The 26,005-nt window shown below is 35.7% G+C and overlaps 1 protein-coding gene across 1 annotated transcript in view; it reads right to left on the bottom strand.

The window, feature by feature from the left end:
* Nucleotides 1-368: 368 nt before the first annotated feature.
* The window catches only part of DNAH8 (dynein axonemal heavy chain 8), a 132,314-nt gene continuing 106,677 nt past the window's right edge, over nt 369-26,005 (bottom strand). The window contains exons 74-89 of the mRNA XM_063330984.1: nt 25,168-25,420; nt 24,879-25,069; nt 23,962-24,083; nt 21,242-21,357; nt 19,745-19,947; nt 18,731-18,804; nt 15,631-15,783; nt 13,003-13,158; nt 9,990-10,106; nt 9,163-9,264; nt 8,614-8,774; nt 5,360-5,516; nt 4,674-4,826; nt 4,390-4,579; nt 742-863; nt 369-656 (exon numbers count right to left, since the gene is read on the bottom strand). Coding sequence (XP_063187054.1) covers nt 369-656; nt 742-863; nt 4,390-4,579; nt 4,674-4,826; nt 5,360-5,516; nt 8,614-8,774; nt 9,163-9,264; nt 9,990-10,106; nt 13,003-13,158; nt 15,631-15,783; nt 18,731-18,804; nt 19,745-19,947; nt 21,242-21,357; nt 23,962-24,083; nt 24,879-25,069; nt 25,168-25,420 — 2,558 coding nt within the window. The remainder of the gene's footprint in view (nt 657-741; nt 864-4,389; nt 4,580-4,673; nt 4,827-5,359; nt 5,517-8,613; nt 8,775-9,162; nt 9,265-9,989; nt 10,107-13,002; nt 13,159-15,630; nt 15,784-18,730; nt 18,805-19,744; nt 19,948-21,241; nt 21,358-23,961; nt 24,084-24,878; nt 25,070-25,167; nt 25,421-26,005) is intronic.

Raw genomic sequence — 26,005 nt, forward strand, 5'->3', positions numbered from 1 at the left:
AGCTAAAAGCTGTATATGTGAAAGAATGTGAAAAAGCTAAGTTTTTCTCTTTTAAGGTTTAACAACATTTTATTTTGCATTAATTGTATTATTACACAAATACTCCTTTTTAAAGAAATACAATGGAAACATCAAAGACTATAATCAGTGAACTTATTTTGAAAACTTTTCTTTAAAACTGTGGCCAAATAGCCAAGACAAACTGAATTTACTGGAAGCAGAGAAAAAAATTAATTTAGCCAAGACTGAAATGAAAGTTCTAATATGATGACCAACGGCCACCAAATAAAAAGCAGTAGAAAAATTACACATGTAATTGGTTACACGTGCCATATATATTCTGTTTCTGTTATGGTATGAAAAACAGTTTACTTTATGTCACACAGGAGAGCCACTCCTCTCAATATCCAGTGGTCTGGAGACACCGCTGACCTTAAATAGATGACTGTAATATAGTTCAGATCTGTCCTCTTGGGCTTCTTGTAAAGAGGACAAACATAGAGCTTGGGATCCTTAGGAGTGGTTGTATTAACGGCATATATATGCACCACAGGCAGCTGCACAAAAAGAATCTTTGGTGTAGATTCAATGAGTTTGCTATTTCGTCTGTCCCAGCCTGCACCTTCCAAGTATAGCCCATAGATATATACTCCTTCCTGTGTGGAGAGTAAGTAGATACATCACACAAAATAAATTAAATACCAAAATTAATAATGAAACATCTTTGCATGTCATACGTACAGAAGGAGGTGCTGTAATTTCTTCTTTGTTTTGCTTTAGCACTTCGTTATGTATTGTAACTGTATCTAAAGCCCAGCCTTTATGTGCTCGAGTTGCTTCTTGTCTCATTGCTGTCAGGAATCCTTGAGAAATTAAGCCAGAAATTTAGTATATATCTCACATGACGAAAAAAAATAAACCCTTGCTCTGTTATCTGCCGTGGTTCTGCACCGGATGTTATAGACAGATATTCAGAGTCCTATTGAAAACAAGCACCTTGACTAATGACAGCAAACTTTGCTTTGGGGCTAAAAGAGAAACAAATGACAAAAGTGGCATAGAATGCATTACACTGAGAAAAATACGTTTAAATGGCACATAAAATAATATACTTTTAAAAAATATACTATGATTCTATGAATTATTCAGTTAACAAATGTTTGCTCAGGATACTGATTTACAAATTATCATGAGTTAATCAACTGTAGGATCCACAGTAGATTTGTATTTCAAGAAGGAATTTGAAGGCAGACAAGATGTCAATTATGTGAGCTGATATTTATGTAAAGGCAACTTAGAAAAAAGGCAATTTTTATTTCAAGTGAAAGAAGTAGAAAAATAAAATAAATTTCACTGACAGAAAAGAGAAAAGGTGTGTCTGAATGTGATAATAAAAATAACTATATGAGTGTGGGGAATCTAGATAAGGCAGTGCCTACAAAGGACGAAAAATTTATGTTTTGTTAGTGAAGAAAAGGGAGTCCTAGACAGAAATGATGGTAGAGGATGACACAACCAAGCAGCGGGTTTGGAGATTTTTTTGAGCACTGTTTTGAACAGACTTTACAGGGGTTTGCAATAAAAAAAGGTCTGAGAGGTAAAGAGCTGAATATTATAAGCACAAGATGACGAATTAACTGGTGAGCAAAGAGGTTTGGATGTGTTATAAGGAAAAAGCTGCAAAAACGGAACACTTGTAGCAAGTACCTGGTTGTTTTTGTATAAGTGGCTCAGAAGATGACAAGGCAGTCATCAAAAAAACACTGGCTGCTATTTTATGCTAACAGATGAAGAACTACTTGGAGTTGTCAGAAAGAGATTAAGGCGAAGAGAGAAAAGTTAACAATAGAGAACTGAATACTTCACAGTGATTACTGTAAAGACTTGAAGATGAAATAGCATCAGTTCCTTCTTGATAATGCATAAAGGAAAAGATGACTGGCGTTTTGTGCGCTGTCAAGTACCTACAAGGAGGTGAAGTCACTGACTGAAACAGTGATAAGCCAGGGGGGAAATCATGATTGTACATGGGCACACAGTAGAAGACAGCATTTCAAGATTTAAGAAGCGGTTTAACATGCTAATTAGGACAAAGCCAATTAGAAGCTAAGATATTTGTCACAGCTAAAATATTCATATGTGCTGTAAATACAGTTAATGTAGTACTTGAAATGAGCATTTATTCATTTCTCAAATACCATACATTCTGATAAAAATAAAACAATGTTATCCAGGTGTTTAAATTTTGTTAAAAGTAATTATATTCTATAATATGATATTTGTTTTTTCATAAGCATGTTAATTCCAAGTGCCATGTCTACTGAACGGAATATTGCACCACCACTAACATACATTCTCCCTTAATAATGATAATTTATAGGAGACAAACACTGATAATTGCTAAAAAAATCACAAGAGGTTTAAATACTGTAATTGGTGTTACTTTATAATACTAGAAACAGATTTTTCCACTAAACTGATAAAATACATTCCCCATGTTTTAACATCATAATGTATTTGCCAATGCTATCTTAGATTTAGAGCTTGATTCACCAGTGCAATCAGTCTAGATTTTCCTGCAATGGCAGCACACAGTAGTCCAATTTCTGATTTGCCTCAGTCAATTTTTAAACTTTACTGCACGAGTTGATTTACTCAGAACTTCCTGGTGAGCAGTATTATGAATACAGAAACTATACTTACCTCATCCCTAGCCATAGCACACCTTTTGTGCTGAGCAGATTTTTTTCTTCATCTACAGGACTATTTTTTTGGAACAGAGAGGTTGAAGCAATCATCAAGTTCAAGACCATCTGTGTCTCAGGTTTGTTTGCTATTAGGTATTTGCTATTTGCTAAATAGTTCCTTTGGACAAAAGAATCTGGTCCATTATCTTCTTTTGCACCTCCATGTGCACTGCTCTTGAATCACCAGAGATCAGTGTGCTTACCAGCTGTGCCATTTATGATACAACTGGAATGATGTTTTGACTGGCATCAATACTATCTTTTAATGATAATTTGGATGTGCTCCAGGCACCTTAACTGCTTCTGAGAGTGACTCTAAAAAGGACTTGGGTATTAGTACTTTTTACAGTCCTGGTCATAGAAAGGCCAGGAAGAATAGAAGCATCATAAAGTGAAGGTAACTCATAAAACACTCAAGCATTTCAGAAGTTAATCCTAATGAAAAAAGCCACCTCGTAGCTGTTACATGGGAGAAGTTTCTCACAATAATTTTGTATGGACAGTTGTGTAGGCTAAATGAGATTCTTCCATAAACATGCATCTAATAAGGTGACAGGTTTTGTTACTCATGAAGATGGTTACAATTCGTTTTTCTTCCTCTTTCCTATAAAATGATAAATATATCAAGCTATAACAGATAATGATAGATAACATTTACTTGTACTTTGCAGTATATCTTTGATTAATTTGGACAAAATTCATTAAACAATGGATAAATGGAAACACTGTGAAAACTACAGTTTGATGATTCTCTGTCAAAGATAGATAACTGCTATAAATTCTGGTATAGTTAAATGTTCATAGCATCATAGAACAGCCCAGGTTGGAAGGGATCTTGAAAGACCACCTGGGTCCAGCCTTTCATTGCAGAGAGAGCTTAGATGAGATCATCTAGCACTCTGTCCAATTGCATCTTGAAAACCTCCAGGAAAGGGGGCTCCACCGTGTCCCTGGGGAGGTTGTTCCAGTCAATCATTGTTCTTACTGTAAAAAAATTCTTTCTGTTGCTACCATACAGCATATAAATAACATATTGCTCTAGATTAAAGCCCTTCCATATGCACAATTTACAGTTTGGTACAAGTTAAACAGTTTGAAAGCACAGGAAACGCGTATTTTCTTTAAGAGCGGTGTCGTTATCATTAAGGATATTTTCTTTAGAAGCTGTATCATATCATGCTACAATATGTCAACAGGATAAAGCACTTTATTTGTTAACTACATGTTTTCCTTCTTTTAATATAAAAAATGTGTTTATGGGTCAGACTAAAAGACCATCTGTACAAGCATCCTGTCTCTGACACTAGACAAAGGCAGATGCTTAGTGAAATAATATTACAACAGGCAAAATGGCACATAAATCCTTTCCCCTCTGTGTTCTTCCAGATTCTGGCAATCTGGAGCTTAGGGACCTCCTAACTCGAAGGTTAAGTTTGGACAGTCATGTTTATTGCTACCATTGGACCTGTTTCCCATGGTCCCTAATCTCTTTTTTCAATCCACTTATCATCTTGGCTTCTATGACATATTCTGACAGTGATGAAAACATTTTTTCTAGGTGTAATATTAAATTAGATACGTAGTAAAAGCCATTAAATTATGATTAAATACATTATTACTAAAGTCTTTTCAGTACCCTTACCTTGTGGATTAAAGAATCCAGTTATCCAAAATGCATTTGGTCTTCCTTCATATATCCAAGTAGAGAATTGATTATTTCTTTCCAAAAGTTCAGTAAACCAGAAGCCAAGTGTTGAAGAATCCCAGGATGCTCTTCTCCATAGTTGAGGAATTCGAGCATCATAGATATTATCAAGTGCATCTCTCAAATTCTGAAGTAGTGAAATTATAGTATATGAACTAAAGCAATCAAGGTAATAGTTTAAAATAGACTATTCCATATGTAGTAAATATGCTTTTACTTGCCTCACTCATAACAATAGTTCCTTCTATGGCTAATTTAAGATCATTCAAACTGTTGCGGAGTATTGTGATCAGCTTTTGCATTCGGTCAATTTCTTGCCGAAGAAAAATATTCATAGAGTTAAGTTGTCCCATTTTAATGAAACGAGCTTTTACCTAAAATACAGGAGTGCAGAAGAAGGAATTTAGTTAAACCTGAAATGTTGAAATACTGTTGTCATATATGACACTTTAACTTTCTTGTGTTCAGAAAAGTAATAGACTTGTACTTCACCTTATTCAACTAACACTTATCCCCTTAAAACTGTTTTTATTTTTATTTTTTTGTCTGATACTACCCAATTATTCATGATTTTGCTAGAATAGGACTTCATCCAGAAGGCCCAGGAGACTGCTGTCACGAAAAGTCAAGACTGGCTTTTTTTTTTTTTCTGTGTTTTCACATGCAGTTTTGGAAGCCCAAGCACAGTCTCCATGACATATCTTGATGATCAATTGTTAGATGTCTTGATTTTAAATAAAAAAGCATCATATTGATTCATGCTGATAGCAATAAAGATGTTGGTTCCTCGCTTGAATCTGCTACTAGGTACATGATCTTTCTGTACAGTTCAAGGTTTCTTTTTTGGAATATCTTACACAAAAACTCAGCAGAAAGAACAATAAGAAAACAACTAAAATTAGCTTGCCTCATGGGGTATGTAATCTGGAGGAAGTTTCTCTAGCATGTCTTCAGCTAAACGATAAACAATTGCTTCACGAGTTTCTCCAGCTCCTGCACCACTTTCTTTAGGCTGAATGTTGGTAATAGTATCTAGAACATCAGCTGCTGTATTACTTTGGTATCTGAGAGGATAAGAAATATATTATAAATTACACAGGATTTTTTAATAGTTAAAAGGATTCTTTGTAGAACACACAACTTGAAAGTTGAGGAAAAAAAACCACATCCTGTGTCACCAGGTTAAATCAAAACTCCCAAAAGAAATTGTTTTCCTTTGCGTCCTGCAATAAGCTTAACACACTGATAGTGAACAACGCGTGGTTTTCCATGGCTGCAAAGAATATGAACTTCCTTCTACACAGCCTGCTATACACTTGGTTTTGTAATTCAGGGCTAAGAAGAAGAAAGAGTTCTGCAGGCTGCTTCTCAACCTTTGAGAATGTGAGTTGGCAGTAAAACCGATCATATGATTTCTAGGGATTCCAAGGAAAGGGAAGAAAACGGCATACGCCTGAACTTCTAAACAGCTACTTGCTGGGAAGAAGCAACAAAAGTTTTGTAACAAGGAAGAATATTTCCCTCATTTAGTTACTTCTTAAAAGTGGAATGCAGAAGGAGGAAAAGATGGCAGCACAACTCTGCAAGCTGCCCCTTTATTAAATAGTAAATTCATTCTGCCTTGAGGTATTTCAGGATTAATGATAAAAGCTGCTAGATTTACAACGTTGGAGATTAAAACCTTCTATTTCATAGTACAGCATGGACAGTGCTAATGTAAATTTATGTTCTGAGTCAATACAAAAAAGTGAATTAAATTCATGTGGCATTTGATGGTAAATGACAGTAGACCACGTCAGTCCTTCAACACAAGCATAATTATAGGAGCACTTTTGCTATAATGCTGTCTAGTGGCATAGAGCTACGAGAGGCAATAAGAACGAAAACATAGCAGTGTATGCGTTGGTACTGCAGTGCTGGCATTGCCTGCTTTTACCTTACGGAATCAGCCACATGAGGAACATACGGCCTCAGTGTGACTCAGAACACGAACTTATACTGACTCAAAGCATAATTTTGCATGTCAGTTTTACTTTTTGACCTTCATATGACACCCATCTCCTTCTATTACTTTGTCATACATAATTATATAAGAAATGAAACCAAGGATTGTGCCACGGGATAGAACACGTGAAGTCCTAAAGGGGACCGAGCTTGGATTCAATAACCTATCATAGTTTGATAGCTGAAGTCTCTGCCATCAGGAATTCTCTGTACTGGAAGTTAAAATAAGAAGTTTACAGAAACATTACCTCAGCTTTGTGTAGAGAACAGCAACACTGTATTCAACACCTCATATATGCCAAGGAACAATGGGAGATTCTGCTCTGTCTTCATCTGGTTAATAACAGCTTGCAGTAACTTTACAAAAATTCAGATAAATTTAAGGCTTCAGTATGGAACCAACTGGAGAAAGGGTTTTGACAGAAGATTGTGAGAATATTCCTCACCTGCTCAAGTATGTGTTAACTGTGTTGCCTTTGCAGAGCCTGTGGTTCACATAGCAAGTGAAAATCAGTTGCAATGACTTCAGGTTTTAATCCCAAGTGGATAAAATTATTAACATTCAGTGAAGTCTTACAGTTGGAATCAATGGATCAAGCTTTTGGCTGAAGAGGAAGACTGTTCCACTAAACCAGTGGGAGACAAGGTCTTTCTTGTCCTCAGTAACATGGAGAGGTCCTGGCTTTTTCAGGGTTCCAATTCTAGCATTTTGCCTTCTGCATACTCTGAGATGACTTGATAGGATATTTTAAGGAGAATTTGAATGACACTTTATGGAATTGTATGAGATGCTAATCCATTTGGTCTGTGTGTCAAAGATGAAAATCAGACAGACAGTACATGTGCATAGTTGCCTATAAAAGACTGATAAGACATGGAAAAAAGCATGACGCTGTTGAACATTTTCCCCAAACCCTAAAGAAATACCTACAAAGAAAAATCTCCAGAAAAAGGACTAAAGTAGCAGGAATATGCTGATGTAGCAAGTGGAAGAAAAACTCGGTACTAGAGAGACATGAAAGAGTTGTTCTTACTAAAGCTCCCCAAACACTGTTAGTCTCAAGTTTTCTTCTAAAAATTAGCCCTCCTACAAGCCTACTTTTGAATCCGAAGCATGTCTCTCTTTAGGACTTTATTTAGTTCTCTGTTAAGTCTTGGCTCTTCTTTAATCAGTTCTGGAAGGGAGGTCTTGCAAGTATCAGAGAATGACTTGAAACAGAATCTACTCATAGATAATTTTTTTTACAATGATAGGTGCTAGGCAGAGTTGCCAATAAAACTGTGTACTGTTCTCACAGCATGCTTAGAATAGTGGGCTTTTGATACAGCATCAGCCTCTCAAATTTGAGACTGAAAAATTGTGGTAAATTATTTTTTTGTCCAAAAGTGTAAGAAGATATTAGGTTTCACCAGCAGTTGCACATTTGAATAACTTTTGTCTTGCCTAAAAATACAAAAAGCTGTGTTAAGAAACAATGAATGTGGACATAATGAAAATGCAATAATTCATGTCAGAATTATTAAGAACTTCAGTGAAAAAAATATGATGATGATTCGTATCCTTTCAAAGGGCATACAACATTAGAAGGAAATAAAAGCCATGCTGTTACACACATTACTTGGAATGAAAAAGTGAATTAAGTCAAATATTCTAATGGAATTAGTACTTGGTGAGGTTGAAAAGCCTCTTTTAAGTAATGGGAATGGCAGGGCTAATAGCAACAATACATCCAAAGGCATGTTGTAAACCGAAAGACAATCCACAGAATCATTTAACAAGTTTGCACAAAATAATAATACAGCACTTGGAACAGAAGGCAAACATTAGAAAATTTCTCTAGTTGAACTGTATAGAACCTTGTATCATGTGTTCATATAAAAGTTTTATAATGCTTTCAAATTTTAAAAACATTTCTAAACCCATGAGGAGTAAGTAATAAGAATTCTGACTGGTTTAAAAGAACATACAAAACATAGCTGAAGATACTGCATTCATAATCATGTACATGCACATCATTTTTCCACTTCAATAGTGAAATTCACATCAATCCTAGATTTCCTATGAAAAATATACTTTACTTAAGCATTTCATAGGGATTTGTTTCCAAATACTAAAAGAAAGAGTCTTTGTTTTCAAATATGTTGAGACCTACTTACGTAATATCAGCATTAGGATGGAGACCAAAGACCTTTGGGCTGTCTATGACAGGGAGTGACTGGATGTATTCAAAATACTGATCCAGGGTTTTGCACACTGGAATTTTATATCCAGTGTGAAAACTGAAAGTGCTGTCAAACATCTTTTCATTAAACCAAACCTATGAAAAATCCAGAGGGAAAAAAAACCACAATTAATTTGCGAGTCAGAAGGTTTTTTTTAATCTCATTTTTATTCTTGGAGAACTAGTGGTTTTGTTATAGCTGCTACATCTAATTTTATTTGAATACATAAGTAAATCATGAAAAGGTATGTCTTCTAAGTTTGAGTTCCAGCTAAGTTTTTTTAATAGTTTGTGCTCCTCAGTAAAGAGAAACCTAAGGAAGAACCTCACTGCCAAAGAACTATGTTTTGAAAAATTCATATTACTCTGAAGAGTCTTATAAACTGGTGAAGAAGTGCATATTCAGCAGAAAGAAGGCCTTCTGATTTCTGTACTGCAGCTGCCAATAAAAATGACAAATAACTTTATTTTCAAGGTCTCTCACCCTTGCAAAGCAATTAAGAAGACGCTTATCAAAGTCATCTGTGACTCGGCCTCCATATTGTACTTCTCCAATCATGTAGCGTACTGTGTTCCATGATATCCCCTGGATGCAAGTAAAGTGAATAAAAGGCTTTAACATAACCCTTTTAACATAAAAGAGGAAGGTATCCAGCCTGTAATTTTGATGTCATCTAAAGCTCATAAGGCCCTGAAACGTAAGCTGAAAAGAACATTGTTGCAAAAAACCCAAAACCCAACAACTTTATTTCTAACATATTTTCTGAGCTCAGCTCTATAATTTTATAGTAGAGATGGGTTTGATCCTGCTATTAGAAATGTATCTCATTATTTCTTCTGTGATCTGAAATCACTCCCAGCTGCTGCTGCTTCTCCTCTTTCTTTTTCCCCCCCCTTCCCCCAGTTTCTCATCTTTCTCTACTGACAAAGTGCTGCTTTGCAAGGAATGGCTGTTCCCTGACAAATAGTAGAAGAACAAATGGCAGCCATAGAGAAGTTTTATTGGCTCTGTTAAACTCTGTAAATATTTTAGCTGCCTTACCAAAACAAGTATTGTATAGAATTGTTACTATTTTAGATATGGTACTGAAAAATATGAGGTCTAATTATGAAGTTCTTAACTATTAGGTATTTTTACATGGATGATAGCACACAAAATATTCCAGCTTGACTGTCTTACCGAGAATCTGAACTTTGGTCGTTAGAAGCTGCACTGAAAGAACAGCTTATAAATAGTAACACAAAGAAAAAACCAATTACAAATGCTGTACAAAACAATTAAATATACTGTATGCAAACTTTAGTATTTACCTTCTTGATGTCACATTCGTCTAGGTGATTTTGTATAAACTGAATACTGGCTGTAAAGTCTGATGAGTTAAATTCATAGGGAATATTCCAACCCAAAGGCCCAAACTTGCGTCGTTCCTGAGGAATACAATTAAAACCAAGTATGTTTATGAAACAACGTATAATTGTGTTTCATTAATGAGTTCAATAATAATAATAATAGTGGAGTAAATAATTGATCTGAAGAAGAAAACTAGCCTAGGAAACAGCTGTGTGTGTCATACACATCAGTAAAAAACGAAGTTTCTTATTATGTTATACTACGAGGGATAAATATTTATAGAAAAAGCAACAGAATCATTTATTGCTACCTTTACTAATCAATGTACTAATCAATGTATCAGTCATAGGTTTGAAATGTCTCATGTCTGTGTGGATGATCAGATTTTTATATTAATTAATTTAAAGAATTACCAAATCTCTGCATTTTCAGCATGCTCAACAATTCTGAGTTCTACTGTTTTTAATTTTTTTCTACATATACCGTCTACTAATGATAGTTCCAATTTTTCAAGCTCCTGTATTAGTGCTCAGTTACCCAAAGGCTTCTAGGTTGCCCTTTTGTTTTACTGTTTCACTGTATTGTTTTAATATACGCTTTTCAAAATTCACAACTTTATAATAAGGCTGCCACCACTACATTATTCAAATTTATTACTGCATACATATTTGAAAATAAAATTAGAAGACTTGCAGGAACAGAAAAATAGTTAACTATAAAAGTAAGAGAATATAATCTGCAGCCCAAACATCTTAAACATCCAACACTATTAGATTTCTCACAACTTTATTTTAATCACCTCAGTTACATCACTCAATGATTTTGTTTAGAACATAGAATAAATTAATCCAGGAAGTTAAGAATTAAATTGCTCAATAGTGCTGTCATTTATTAAATGAATAAACAGTACAATACTGACATTTTAAATTAATTAAGTGATAACATATTTATTACAGTTTCAATTACCTGGTCAACAATGACCAATAGTCTTTGACATCTAGTTAAGCAACATGTAGGTACCTTAGCTACAGTGTTTAAAAAGAACTAGAACTGAAAAAAAAATATTATTTTTTCAAAATCAGGTATGGGTTTTTTTTCAAAATTAGGTATTGTTTATAAGCAGGTGAGACAGCATTAACCAATAATACTCTGCAGAAAGGTATAATGATTTTCTGCCAAATTCTCTGAATTACTTCTTAAGCTATATTTATCATAGCATTCTTGTCACCAAAGGATATTAAGAATTGGTCAGTTTAAAGGTAGGGCAATGCATATATTTCTTACTGATTGACAATTCATAAATAAATCTTCTGAACAGATGAATAGCTGTAATATTTTTAAGAAGTACTGATGGTTGAATAAGCTTAGGTCTTCTAGTTCCACAAGAGCAGTATATTCCTGAGGCAGTACACAGAACAACTTTCTCACTGTTTACAAAAAAGTTGAAAGAGGAAAACAATGCAGAATACCATATCTTAATAGGGACCCTCAACAAATTGTCTTTCTCTTTCACCATCTTTGGTACACTGAAAATACAAGCAGCTCAATAAAGCATAAGGCTTAAATATTATTTTATAAGTATTTTGAGATCCTTGCAGAAAAGAAGGTATATTCAGAGAGCTCAAAACGTTGGTATTAATCGTGATCTCAAAACTTACATATCTTCAAAGTACACAGCCAAAATTTGATAAAAAGAAGACGCTGTCATAGCATAGGCTTGAGAGGTGAGCCTGTGCAAACCTCATGAAGTTCAACCAGGCCAAGTGCCAGGTCCTGCACCTGGGTCATGGCAATCCTAGGCACAAATACAGGTTGGGCAAAGAATGGCTTGAGAGCAATCCTGAGGAGAAGGACTTGGGGGTGCTGGTGGACAAGAAGCTCAACATGAGCAGGCAATGCGCACTTGCAGCCCAGAAAGCCAACCGCATCCTGGGCTGCATCAAAAGAAGCATGGCCAGCAGGTAGAGGGAGGTGATTCTGCCCCTCTACTCTGCTCTGGTGAGACCCCACCTGGAGTACTGTGTCCAGTTCTGGAGTCCTCAACACAAGAAGGACACGGACCCATTGGAACGTGTCCAGCGGAGGGCCACGAAGATGATCAGAAGGCTGGAGCTCCTGTGCTATGAGGACAGGCTGAGAGAATTGGGGTTGTTCAGCCTGGAGAAGAGAAGGCTCCAAGGAGACCTTATAGCAGCCTTCCCGTACCTAAAGGGGGCCTACAGGAAGGATGGGGAGAGACTCTTTATCATGGAGCGTAATGACAGGACGAGGGGTAACAGTTTTAAACTGAAAGATGGCAGATTTAGATTGGGTATCAGGAAGAAATTCTTTTCCTGTGAGGGTGGTGAGGCACTGGAACAGGTTGCCCAGGGAGGCTGTGGATGCCCCATCCCTGGAGGTGTTCAAGGCCAGGCTGGATGGGGCCTTGAGCAGCCTGGTCTAGTGGGAGGTGTTCCTGCCCATGGCAGGGGGGTTGGAACTAGGTGATCTTTAAGGTCCCTTCCAACTCTAACCATTCTATGATTCTATGAATTTTAGCCATCTAGAAGGTAAACAGCTACTCTAAGCTAGGCATCTGGATTGCCTTTAAAATCAACGGACAGAAAGAGTGATCGACATATATCCAGTAAATGATTCACTCAGAAAATCAGAAAAGCTGATTTTCTTTTTCAAGGTGTTTATCTATTTCTATTGACTACAGAGAGAGCTTCTTCCCTTACACTGAATAACTAAGTTTTGTACAGTTAAAATTACATGAGAAAACCCTCATTCTAAATGCCCATACTATGAAAATTGTGTAAAATTTATAAAACAATTAAGAGAATAAAGAACCTTGAAATATAGATTACAGAAATTAAAGCTTTGACCCTGAAACATGATGCTACAATAAATTTCATAGTGGGTATTTTCAGGAACCTCTGTTAAAATGACTCCAAATACTATAACACTATTTGCAAACCTTATAATGAATACCTGAACAGTAGAATGCAGGAAAGCTACAGTGTAAAGCAAAGGTTTCCACATAGGCATATTGCTAACATCTAACAGATCCTGATTAATTCCAGAAAATGTTCTTTTCAAACTGGCACGTACACCTTGGGGAGGTTCATTTGTGAACTTTATAGCAATCTGTCACGTGAAAAAGACAAAAGAATTGGATTTGTTTAGTGAACGAAACCAGCAACATACAAAAACGTCACAACTATTAGTTATAAATAAAATGCAAATAGTTGAAGCATTGTAGATACAAAGTTGAGATGTACTTTTACTATAAATTGCATAAAAGGAGTACATATTAGATTAGGTCACAAAACTCTGTAATATACATTACTTTAAGATTTTGAACACAGACCTTCAGTTTATGTTGGTCAGAACCACCACTGACGCTTGTCCATGGATCTAAGTGTTTCCATCAACCGCCCAGAAGCAATTGCCATGCTTTTCAGAAGGCATCATGTGGCTCTCTACCCCTAATCAATGACTGAATGATAGAAGAGAACTATCCAGAGTAGATGACAAGAACTCTTGTATTTCTGGTCCCACGATTTCACAGTAAATACCACTAAATTCCACCTCACCTCAAATCATATCTTGTTCACAGTGGCTACTCTTGTCTCTGTGGCTACATCTGCAGCAGTAACTTAGATTCATCTGAGAATGTTCCCAGGTACTCCAGTCAGCAGGCATGGAATCTGCATTTGTGCTAGTTAACTGCCACAGTCCCTTAGAATCCAACCCCTTAGTTTCATGCGAACTGCCTAACGGGAATAGTTTCTACAAAATTTTGTCAAACCATGCCTGCAAATTATTTGAAAGAGTGCTAGTTAGCACAGGCTTTCACATCAGAAAATGTTGTAACTACTTACCCCTATGGACTATTGCATTCCAGTGGTGGGAAACGTTCATGGGCACACTTGAATCTATTAGTTCAGACACAGACTGGCCTCATCAAAATCTGCATTCCTTGAGACATTTTCAAATGCTGAAGGAACCCAAATAAAAAAGTATTTTTCTGCTCCAACTTCCACTCCAGTAAGTACGTGTCTGACTGGCTTGGGTAACACGGCAGCATGCACTGAAAGGCTGCCTACAGGCTGAATGCAAGCATGGCTCTGAACTGTTTCTACTTCTGAGAGACACTTAATGGAAGACGCTCATGAATATGTACTTCACCTGGCAGTTCTACTATCTCCATATTAGTGGTAAATGACTTCAATTATTTTTAAGGAATGACTTTTCAACTTCAGTCTCACAAATTTATTTCTGGGCTGCAGAGCCCAGGCAAACTGTCTGAGCTCCAGCCTTCTGCAAGGACCTATCTGCACATGAACACACTAGAGTGTTGGACTGAATGGGAACACTTGCTAACCAGTATTTCCTCATTTCAAAGGATATCTTGTTCAGTTTTTTATGAAAGTTCTGCATAAAGCCCCGCAATTATTCCCTCCTTTCTTCTGAGAAAGAGCTGATCTTTGGTCTGTCAGTTAAGCATTTTCTGGAATGCCTGGATATGTTAATATTTTAACACCTAACATGACAGTGAAATCACATGTGAAACATTTGAGATAAACACAGTGAAGATTCATCTAGCAACCCTCTGTTTTCTGTTCTCACTTCTAGCAAACAGCATGTTTATATATGCCACTATTCATAAACCCCTTAAAAAGATGTAGGATGATTTCATTCTCTGTTGAGAGAATACAAGAGAATGTAGGTCCATACAGCTAGCTTTCTATACACTGCCCTTTTCCATGGTGACACACATTTCTTACTGAAGGCTGTCTCCCAGATTCATCCGAGAAAGGAACCCTTCTCCCCCTTCACATCCTAGATATCAGGAACTTTATCTATTTTTATTTAGAGGGAATGAGAATCACTAAGGAGACTCCCACTGCTTTTAAGAGGAAAGGGGTCTATGAACACAGAAGTGTCAACACACTGCCATTACACTAGATATTAACTAGCATTATAGCCTGCTGTGAGAGTGCTAGGAATAAGTGGCTTAAATGCACTTCATAAGAGCTTAGACAATTTTCCTGGTACTGATGAAAAATGTCTCCTTGAGACCTCCCCATGGAAGGGGGACTGGAACTAGATGATCTTTAAGATCCCTTCCAACCTAAACCATTCTATGATTCTGTGACCTACAGAATAACCATTTATAGTTTATCCAAAGAAAAACAAGTAACTTCTTGGTAGATGATGTCCTTTGACATGTGCTGTCCATGCGTGTTCTGTCCCCCTCCTCCTTTATTTCAGATAGGAAAATCTAAAAGAGTCTAAGAACAGTTGCAGGCATTACTCTGTTCACAAAGGCATCTGGCTGGGCAAAATGGGATACAGGTAAAGCCTGATAGTATTGATTTGAGTGTTTCTGTGTACAGAATTAGTGTGATCTCACACTTAATGTAATGCATCTTCGAGAACTTCCATGTTCCATGATTAAACCTTCCTGTTTAAAGTGATATTTGCATTTTAAGGTAAGTTCTTTTTTTCCTTGGGCTTTGCGTCCCTCCCTACTATTTCTTTCATTTCCATTTACACACTTAACCTAAATAATTTTGATGGCATGAGGTACCTGAATGAAATATTTGAACAAACCTGTAGCAGTGTAATTGGGAATTTAGGATGTGGTTCAGTAGTTATCCAAACTCGAAACGTGTCATCCTGTATCTCAGCAGTAAGAAGCGTCTCCAGGAGTTCATCCATAAAATCCAGTCCAAGATGACAATTCTGAAGTAACACCCATCCTCCCTATATAAGAATATTCACAATTACCATATAAAAAATAGAATAAGTTATTCATAATGCTAAAACCAAGTGTCTATATTAAAACCAAATTTGATCTTGCATGTTTGGGATTTTTGGTGGGTTTTTTTTGTTATTGTTTTTGTTTGAGTTTTTTGACTTTTAGTCTGTTCCTGAATAGGTTCCTGAATATGAATATATATCATTTGATTTGTATTGGCACAGTTAAAGCAAATACGAAATGTTAGTGCAAAAGTTATTTCCACATCCTATTGTTCACGATGAAAATAACATAACCAGAGCCAATATTCTAAGTAAAGTAGCAGTGCTACCTAGTGGCAAAAAGAATTCCTGTCCTCTACGAGCAAAACAGCGGTGATAAGCAATCCTGACATAAGATCCAAAAGAACGTCGGAGGAAAAGTAACAGCTGAAATCTAAGGAATAAATATTTTTTTTAACTTATTTGTTAATAACATAATCTAAAGTAAGTGTAAAGTGTTGGTAACAAAGACTCTCAAACTTTTCAACTGCAATTAGTTTATCTGCAATAAATGCATACATATGAAATTCAACCTCTGCGTATTTAGATCTTATTCAACTCTCAAGTTGCCTGAAAGCTCTATTTTGATTATCATCTCTCTGCACTTCTGCTTATGAATTTAAATTCAATCAACTTTTGTAGCATCACTTTAGAACCCTGATGAATCAGAAGCCTGATATTAAAATGGGGCATTATTTAATCAGTTCTTAACAGTGATGTGTGGATTTCATTACAGCTTATAATTTCATTTTGGTAATTTTGTTTTAGTTCATTTAAAAAGAAATAAATAACATTTGGTGACAAAATATAATAGAAATATTTACGGTGAACTGATGGATATATATAAAAAAAGAAAGATTAAATGAAGGGGGTTTTTCCTTCTTTTCTCGTGAACCACTTTTTTGAGGAAGTTCTTTAATCAATTTGTCACTTTTCTAAATGAATCAGGCTCATTTTTTAAAAATTATCTATGCGTAACACAGCACAGCAGTTTTAATCATATTATATACTCTTGGCCAGAGGTAGGAAAAAAACCCCAGATATTTGTCTTCATATTCATTAATTGTTTTGTTGTTGCAAATCTGATGTTCACATATCCTTCCCCTGTAAAATTTGTACAGCACCAAGGCATTTAGTTTGTAAATTGTTACTAGTAGCACTACTGGAGTGCTGTTTTGAGTATCCTTGTGCTGTTTATTGAGGGCAAAGAAAGGCAGGGATGCCCCAGTTTTCACCATTCCAATGAACTAGAAGTTCATGATGACCATTCTAGACACACAAACACAAAGAAGTATGAGAGATGTATGTGTGCATTTGCACATCATTAAAAATTCCATCTGCTATAAAGAGATTTCTTTTTAATCTTTTTCTGAAGTGGTGTACATCTATATTCCAAGTACTGGTGTCACAACATTTGTTAGGATTTAAGAGGTTACTGGGATACAATACAGAGAACTTCCATAGCCAAGGCTGCATTAGCTAGAGAACCTTGGATTATACAGTAATGTCTAGCAAGTATGCAATAAAGGCCATACACAAGTATTATATTTGTCCATAATAGAGAAACACAAATTAAGCAGACTGTACTATGGTCAAATGAATAAACATCATCTGGCAAGAGATTGCCAGGACAGAGACCTGGGAAATCTAATGGATGTTATATGTCATGAGAAGTTAAGTTTTAAATCTCATAATGAATCCATCTTTATTTTTTTATTTAACTTTTGATGAATATTCCCACTGGAGGTATGAATGCATATACTGCTTAACAAATTGGTAATATGGCACCAATCAAACCCTTTACTTTTACTTTTTGCATTTTCACCTTACCTTTTACACAAGTCAGTTCAGGTTTCTCTAGGTGAATATTACAAGCAGTGCTGTACTCCTGGTTTAGTAAGGACTAAAAGACGGTTATGGTCAGATGAAAAATATGTTTACTTTATCAATACAGTTCTTACAGTCTTCTACTATTAGTAGAGATATTCTAATCCTTCAGAATACTGGAATAAAACTAATACCCAATATTTTGAGTTTACAGGCAACTCTGGCTGTATGTCTTCATTTGAAACACTGTCCACAACTCCTTGAAGTGTCCAGCTGACCAGACTGTGCTACCTTTACTCTGTAACTTTTATATTGTATTTGAAGTGTCAATTACCATCTTTCTGGAGCTGCTGCTTAGACTTCTGATGTTTTTACTGCCTGAGAATATCATCTGCCACAAAAAAAATATGCTACAATATTTACAAGAAAAATTCTTAAATATTGTTTGGAAATTCTTAGATATCCTGGGACTCAAAGCCAAAAGGACTGGCAACTAAAGAAACAAAGAACTAACTGCCAGTGAGCAAGAGTCCCTCTCACTAGCACAGATGTGAGGAAAATGTGAGGCAGCACAAGGAGACAGCACATCCATCTGTATCTACAGCTTTAAGCCATGTGTGCACTCACCATTTTATCTAGTAGAAACTATGCAACTTCTAGGTAGCTCTCACAGGGGACAGTTAAAAAAAAAAAAAAAAAAGAATTTCAGTAAACAGGTGGGATCTGCAAGTCCTGCAGGATAGAACATGATGTCCTTTTACCTTTGGATAACAGCACAGTGATAAGAAGGTAATGTGCTACCTTTGAAAAGCTGCTCGATATTATTGCTGGCAGAAGTATTGACTTGGACTCCACTAGCATGCATATTTTTTTATATATATATATACATATATAGATATATATATATATATATGTCACACAGTGGAGTGTTTTTAGGCTCAGGCACTCAAGAAGACACTTTTACTCTGAGATATGCCCGATAGTAAGGTGAAAATGCAAAATATTTTTTTTGAGTGTATGCAAAAGAGGTGTAAAAGAATGCTAAAACAGACAATCAGCTTATATTGCAGTGTTTTTTCCCCACCTGTTGCATTGACATCTGTATGAGTTTGCGTGCATGAACTTCTTGTCCTTGACCCATAGAGATGGTCCTACATTCTACAACACATTTCACAATATACGGTTAATGAACTTACATTCTTCAGAAAAAGTAAGAATTCAAATTCAGTCCAAAAAACCAGTGATATAAATACAGCACAATAAAGTAAATTTTTATGCAAAAATATATACTTATGAAAGTCGAATCTCTTCACCATCATATTCTGCTACTATATATACATGTTCTAAAACATGGAAACTTTGTAAAACAACATTGAAATATTCACAATATTTACACTGTTTGTAGAAGTGAAAGACCGTGATTAATGTTATTATTGTCAATGGGCATTTGCGCCGAATTTTAATGAAGTAAGCCACAGTATTTGAAATATGAACCCAGATTATTCCTTAAGTGTAGGTAATGAAGCCACGTAAATGAGCACAATGCATAATTGTAAAACTGTATTTGTGGACATTTTAACATGACTTATATAATGAATATACGTATCTACTTCCAACTCAGTTTGTATGCACAATTTTTCCAAATTTCCATATAAGGTAGCCATAAAGTTCAGAATATGCAAACACAGATCTCGTGGGTCTTCTTTGTTAAAAAGTAATCTTGTAAGCAGATTGATGATTTTTGTGTTACTTGCAGTTAAGAGTTAAAACAAGAAAACAGCATTGTCACCATGCCAGAATATATATATATATATTAAAAAAAAAATTAATATAGTCTTATAGTCAGGAATTAAAAAAATATCATTACTGGGAAGGACGATAACAATTTATAAAAGAACGGAAAACATTACTTTCCAACTGCATATAGAATGGTCCTCAGCATACCACCTTTTATTTAAAATATTACTTGATCTGTAAGATGATGGTTCAGGAACAATCAATAGCGCAACAGAATTTAAGAAATACTTTTCAGGAAAAAAAATATTCCAGAAATTACTTACTGTATCTTAAAACATGACAATGAATAATTACTTCATACCTAATTTAAGTTTCCTAGCCAAGGAATCAATCTGAATAGTTGGGTCAGATCCCATAGACAAGAAACAGATGAGAGGCGTTCGTGTGTCACTTTCCTCCCAAGTTTTTTCTAAATTCAGAATCACTGGTTCTGTGTATTTCTCATCCAAGGAATTTGCAATGTATTTTCTGGCTTGGGAAAGCGTTCGGTCTGGACACCAAGACCTGGAAATAAAATATATACCAAGATACAAATTCAATGCCTCTTCCTTGTTGCAAAGACCAGATTTAAATTAGAAATTCTATTTTTATCAAATGGAGATTTTTTCTTCATAATGTTCATATATATACACACACACGTATTCATATGTAAATTTGTAGGCTTGTCTTTACAGATATAATAATAGTGCTAGTAGTCTTCCCTCTACTTATGACTGTACAATACATCTCAGTTGCTTACAATTTTGTCATAAGCAGACCATTTGCACTGGAGTTTTCTGTTCTGGGTACCTTTATCAGGTTGGGACATTCTTTATTTCAAACAGACCTTTTGTATCTGAGGTCCCAAGTAGGGGAATGTAGGATTGTTTTTGCCCTTTAGTAAAATTCTGCAGATGTTTCATTGGGTGTGTTAGTCTTTTAGTGTACAGACTCAACTCTTGCACTGGATTGCACTTGTGTCAGAGATGAGTCTTTATTTTTCCTGTGGGGAAAAATAAAACCCAAGCAACTACTTTTGGATAAAAGATATGACCTTGCAAAGCTTCAATTTGTAGGCTTATTACTTAAAGGCTTAGGGCTTAGATGCTCCCCCTGCCCCTTTGGGGTGTGTAGCATAGAACAGTATAGTGTGTCTTCCATCAGATTCTGGCCTTTTTTTACTGCACAGGTTGAATCCACTCCAAAGACAAATCATGGTCTAGTAATTAATGTTGTTGATTTTTTGTAGTGTCGCTGATTTATTTGTTGCAGCACTTGGAAAGCATACAATGAATGTAGGAAGATATGATCTCATGCATAAGGCAGCTGAATGCTGCTTTGGGGAGCTCCATTCTATCCCAAGTCCTGCCTCAGAGATCTTAGCTGATGCAAATAAAATAATTTATAGCACACTTTTCACATGGGGCTTTTGAATACAAATATCTTTTTTTATATAATTACTTATTTAAAGCCATTTAAAATAGTTCATTTTAAAAGAAATGAAAAAAAATTTGAAAACTATCTGAATTATTCTTTTTCAGCGGCTTGTTGGAGAAGGCTGCAATGTGGTTTCCAGTTTCCATTTGTCATGACATAAAAGCAAAACTATAAAAAATATTGTCTGGAAATAACACTTTTAGACTCTTCAGAGGATAGCTCCGAAATGAGTAAATTAAATCATATTTCATGTGAGTGAAATAATATTTCATGTCACCCCAAAATTAATAAAAATTACACTGTTATGATAATAGCATACCGATAGACTAAGACACGTGACACAACCATATATGCATTTACCAATTTTTCTGAAGATGCTCACCTGATGAGTAAAAGCTTGCGAAAGGTATCAAGTGAATCATATCCATCAGGTATAATTTCTTCCTCAGGAGCATCCTTATCAAACCAACTTTTCCATCCCTTTTCATTACAGGCTATCTAAATTTATTACATTAACACACACATAAATAAGCTGTAGAAAAATCCCCTTTTCTATAAGACTCTATAGCATTTAAGACATACACCATGTGAATTGCTATTAAGATATTACAAACAGAAATTTTAGTATTAAGATCCAAGCTCTTAAGCTAATCAGTTATGCATGGATTCCCCTCCCATATACATGCAGCTACTTAAGAAAAATCAATAATTAGCAGAAGGATTCTATACTACAAGAGAAACATACTATGATTAACTTATTCCTTCTGATCACAAAGTAGTAAGAGGAACAGAGAAATCTGTTCCAGTACAGTCCAGCCAGCCAAAGAATCACAAATTAAAAACAACAGGTTCTAGTAAGCTTTTGACTTGAGAAAGAATATATCTGACCAGAGATACGATCATTATTTAGGCATGTCTTAGAACCTATGACCTAATAGGACAAGGGATACTGGCATACGGAACGTAGTGAAAACCGCTATGCAGTTGAGTCTTTAATGCAGTGACCGAGAAAAGTCAGCTACTGCAATATTCTCAGATCACTGGAAAGAGAACAAGGAACACACCAATACCATCTGTTCTGAAATACAGTTCCAGATGCCTATTATAAACCAAGGAGATCTGTCCAGTTGACTGACTTGGTTTCAAAAAGAAGCAGTTTCAGAACAACCTCAGTCCACAAAGAATGGACTAGGAGAGGAGTGAGAAACCAACAGACAGGGACCTCTTCCAACCACATATTTCCTATAATGAAACTCGTTCAGAGAGATTCATAAACATCAAATGTGCCTTTCTCAACCATAATCCAAGTCTGAGGAAAAAAAATGACTTAATAAGCAAATAGCTCAGTTCTGCATTAACTGATCTCAACCTGAGCAAATGCTAGGAGAGTATTCAGAGGAGGTACCTTCTCAAAGCTAGGCCACAGCTAGAGATAGGTTACTGAGCTAAGGGACTTTAGTTGGGCTCAGTACAATCATTACGCTTTCATTACATATTTCTTTTTACCACCTTTCACTCAAACACAGCTGGAAGTAGTAAAAGTATGAAAATGAACAGGGTCATCTAAAGGTTTAAAGAGGAATATGTCTTTATTACATTAAGTTAGGCATCTGGGACTGGAGGACTCAATTTTTAGAGAAGAAGCAAATTTGTAACTGACAAGAAAATAAAAAAATCATAGGCAACCTCTTGAGAACTGTGAATGACATTTTCAAGCTTTTTTTTTCTTTCAATCATTTTCTGTTTGTATCTAAATGAATAACGATACAGGTGTATTTAATACGATGAGACAAATAGAACAGCACATCTAATAAATAAGTAAAAGAGTATTAAAAAGATGTTATTTCCATCTTTGCATTTTCTATGGATATCCTAGTTGGCTCCCTCCCAGATTCCATCTCTATCTCTTACTAAAATCACCTAATTGGCACTTTTCAACTTGTAAATATATGACAATTTTAAGTTAGTGCTAAAAGATTAGTTAAAAAAGAAGCCTTTTGGGGTAATGTGGACACCTAAGTATTTTGGAGTCTAAAATTTTGTTTGCACCAATTCTAGAAGAGTCCAATAACAGAACCATTACAATCTACAAATTAAAAGGAAAATACATGCTTCTTCACCCCATGGCTAAATTTAAATAATGTTAGCAAGTGTGCAGTGGCATGCATTTCTGGTTCTGGTGCCCTAACAACCCAGAGCGAAGGCCTAAGCGGAATTCCTCTAACCTTTTCCTAACTCAATATCCTGTTTTCATATCTCCAGAAACCAAACTCTGGAGTAAATGGGCTGGTATGTATCCAGATTTTGCCTTGATACAGAGTTGGGAAACAGTCAGCACTACAGCCAGCTACAACATTTATATAAAATCTCTGCTACCCTTCAGGGCACTAAATGCTGTCAGAAAATGGATTTGGCTGACCAATGCTCTAACAGCAAGAACTTAGTGTCCTGGCTATCAGCCCGATCAACAAGGAGTGCTTAGGAGGTACAGAAAGAGAAAAACTTAGGGAGTGTCATAACTGCACTAAAAAAGACAAATTTACCAAAGTAAAGAAAATAACTGATAAGCACGTCACAAGCTTATGTGCATATAAGTTCACATATGTCTTAATGAAACAAATAGTATTTTTACAGCTAGCTCATCATATCTGAATAACATGTTAACCTTAGAATGGAAATTAGTATTTAAAACCAAGCAGCAAACAACTTGTAAAAGTCTATCAGACTCAAGATATAAAACATTGTGACTTAAAACCTGACACTCACAGATTAACTTTCTGAGCCTTTTTGATGCCTCTACTTTTTTATCCTTTCTCCTTATTTCTGTCCCTCTTTCACTGGCTTCCTTTTTTACTAGTTCTTTGTTCCTGTTCTCTTTCTACCTCAATGACTATAATCAAAAATACAATAAAGCAGATAAAAAAAATGTAGAGCCAATAAATATACCCTCATTCATGCTACCTAACTGTTAATTTCTATGCCTTTACTCTCTGTTCTCTCTGGCCTTGTTGTTATCTACATCTCTTGTGCATTCTAAATGGGACCACAATTATGATTGGTAAACCAGTTATTGACATAAAAAAGATAATTTGTAGATATCACCTGATCCAAAATTTCTGCAAACTGTGGGATTTTGCTCAATTCTACTAGGTTTAACCACATCATGTCAAGAATCCAGCGGAAAGGTTTGGGTGGGCAAGCCTGTAGATCCAATGCTGCACCTCCTGTAGATAGAAGCATTCTGATGAAATACACATGATTTTCCAAGGTTCAAGACACATTTGACATTTCTTTTTAAATTATGTTTTCTGGCCCATGTAATTTTCACTGGAGTACTAATTGCACTCTTGTGTACTTAGCATTTTTTTCATAAGACCATGGGATAATTTAGTCTGAAAGGGACCTCAGGATTCATTTGAACACTGTAAAATTCAAACAGGTTTTATATGGGCCTCCACATAAGCAATCCTGACCGCATTTCATCAGAGGCACAAATTCACAGAGGAGGCAGACGCGGCCAACCAGGATACAGAAACATATTCTCTAAAAGTCAGTGTTAGCTCGTTGGCTAAAATCAGAGAAAGCTCAAGCTGAAACTGATAAAAGACTGTAGCACCTCCTGGACTTTATGTGGAATTGTTCTGGCAGCTTAGAAGATAGCTTTATTCAGCTCCGTCAAAGCAGAGAAGCAGAGGAGCAAGAAGTCACCTCATTTATAAAAATAAGGATACAAATATAATACAAAAATATGCAATTATTAAACAAATTGATGGGGAGAAGCAGAACTACCATCTTGATCTCAGGATAGAACATAGCCTGGGTAAATGGCAGAGATAGAACTGTAATGGGGAACTGCATTTAAATTCACTGGACCACAGTGGGGATAAGGACAGAGGCAGCTCTCACAGAACTGCATGGTTAAAAATATGCAGCCAAAAAAAAAATATCATACTTTGAAATGGTATCAAAGTTTAAAAATTGAAATTAGCTCTACATATAACACAATTTTTTAAACTTACCTCTAATGAGTGCATGAAACTCTCTGTTTTTCACGTGTCCTCTCTCAAGATCAATTTTTAATGTCAGGAGGAGGGTAAAGAGGAATTTGTGGGTTTCATACAAGCCTCTAACAGAATATGAGTAAGTTTCAAAGGTAAGATACTCAATAATATTTGAGATTCTTTTCTGAGGTAAGGGAGATTTCTTAGATCTGAATTATGAAACAAAGCACAAAGAAAGCATGTTAATAACAGCAAATACATTGGAAAGACAAACATCCGAAGAGTAGAAAAATCTGTGTCTCCCTACTTGGCCATGGATTGATCAAATAACTTCAAGAACTGAGCCAGTGAAGTCTGATACATATTATTGACCATGCTCATTTCTGTAATAAGAAAATAAAGAATGCTTCCACGTGTAGCAGCAGGTCGATATTCCTCCTGAGCAGTGTTAATCTTCACTTCAGTTTCCGCTGCCACGGACAACTTTTCAGCTACTTCAGCAGCTGTTTGCTTAGTTGTTTGCAGAACACCAATCAAGGATTCATCATCTACTAGTGAACCTAAGAAGCCAAATAATGGATGTTTAGGACATTTTTATAACATTTTTTTCACTTCATATATGTAAAAATTGAAAGGTCAGATTACAGGAATTATTTATAACAAATGGAAGTGATTTACTGAATTGCTGAAAGTTTTTATAACGGAGACCAAACAGGATATGTAACACTAAAAATTATTTTTATATTCAACATGCTAAACAAATGCATTCAACCTATGTCAATATGAATGTATCTACACCAATGGCTTTGCAGTATGTACCAGAGAAGTCACCTTTCTTACGCACATAACATACATATTTGTACACATTACTTCAACTATTTTAAAGTCTGTTGATTGGTACACTCAAAGTCAAAAAGACTTGGGGTCCTAAAGGCAATGGTCACACAACAGTATTCCTGCATCTCAAGTACTTACTGATCAATTTGCTGGAAGTTACCACCTTCTTTTTCCACCAAAGAGACAATAATTGATCATGTGCAGTCTCCTAATATACTGCAAAAGACTTTCAACACCATTTAAGCTAGCCCATTTTACTTTGCATTTTCAATGGGTTAAGGATTTGCCCATGATCAGATACCTTATCT

Source organism: Chroicocephalus ridibundus, chromosome 3 (genome assembly GCF_963924245.1).
Source record: "Chroicocephalus ridibundus chromosome 3, bChrRid1.1, whole genome shotgun sequence".
Lineage (NCBI taxonomy): Eukaryota > Metazoa > Chordata > Aves > Charadriiformes > Laridae > Chroicocephalus > Chroicocephalus ridibundus.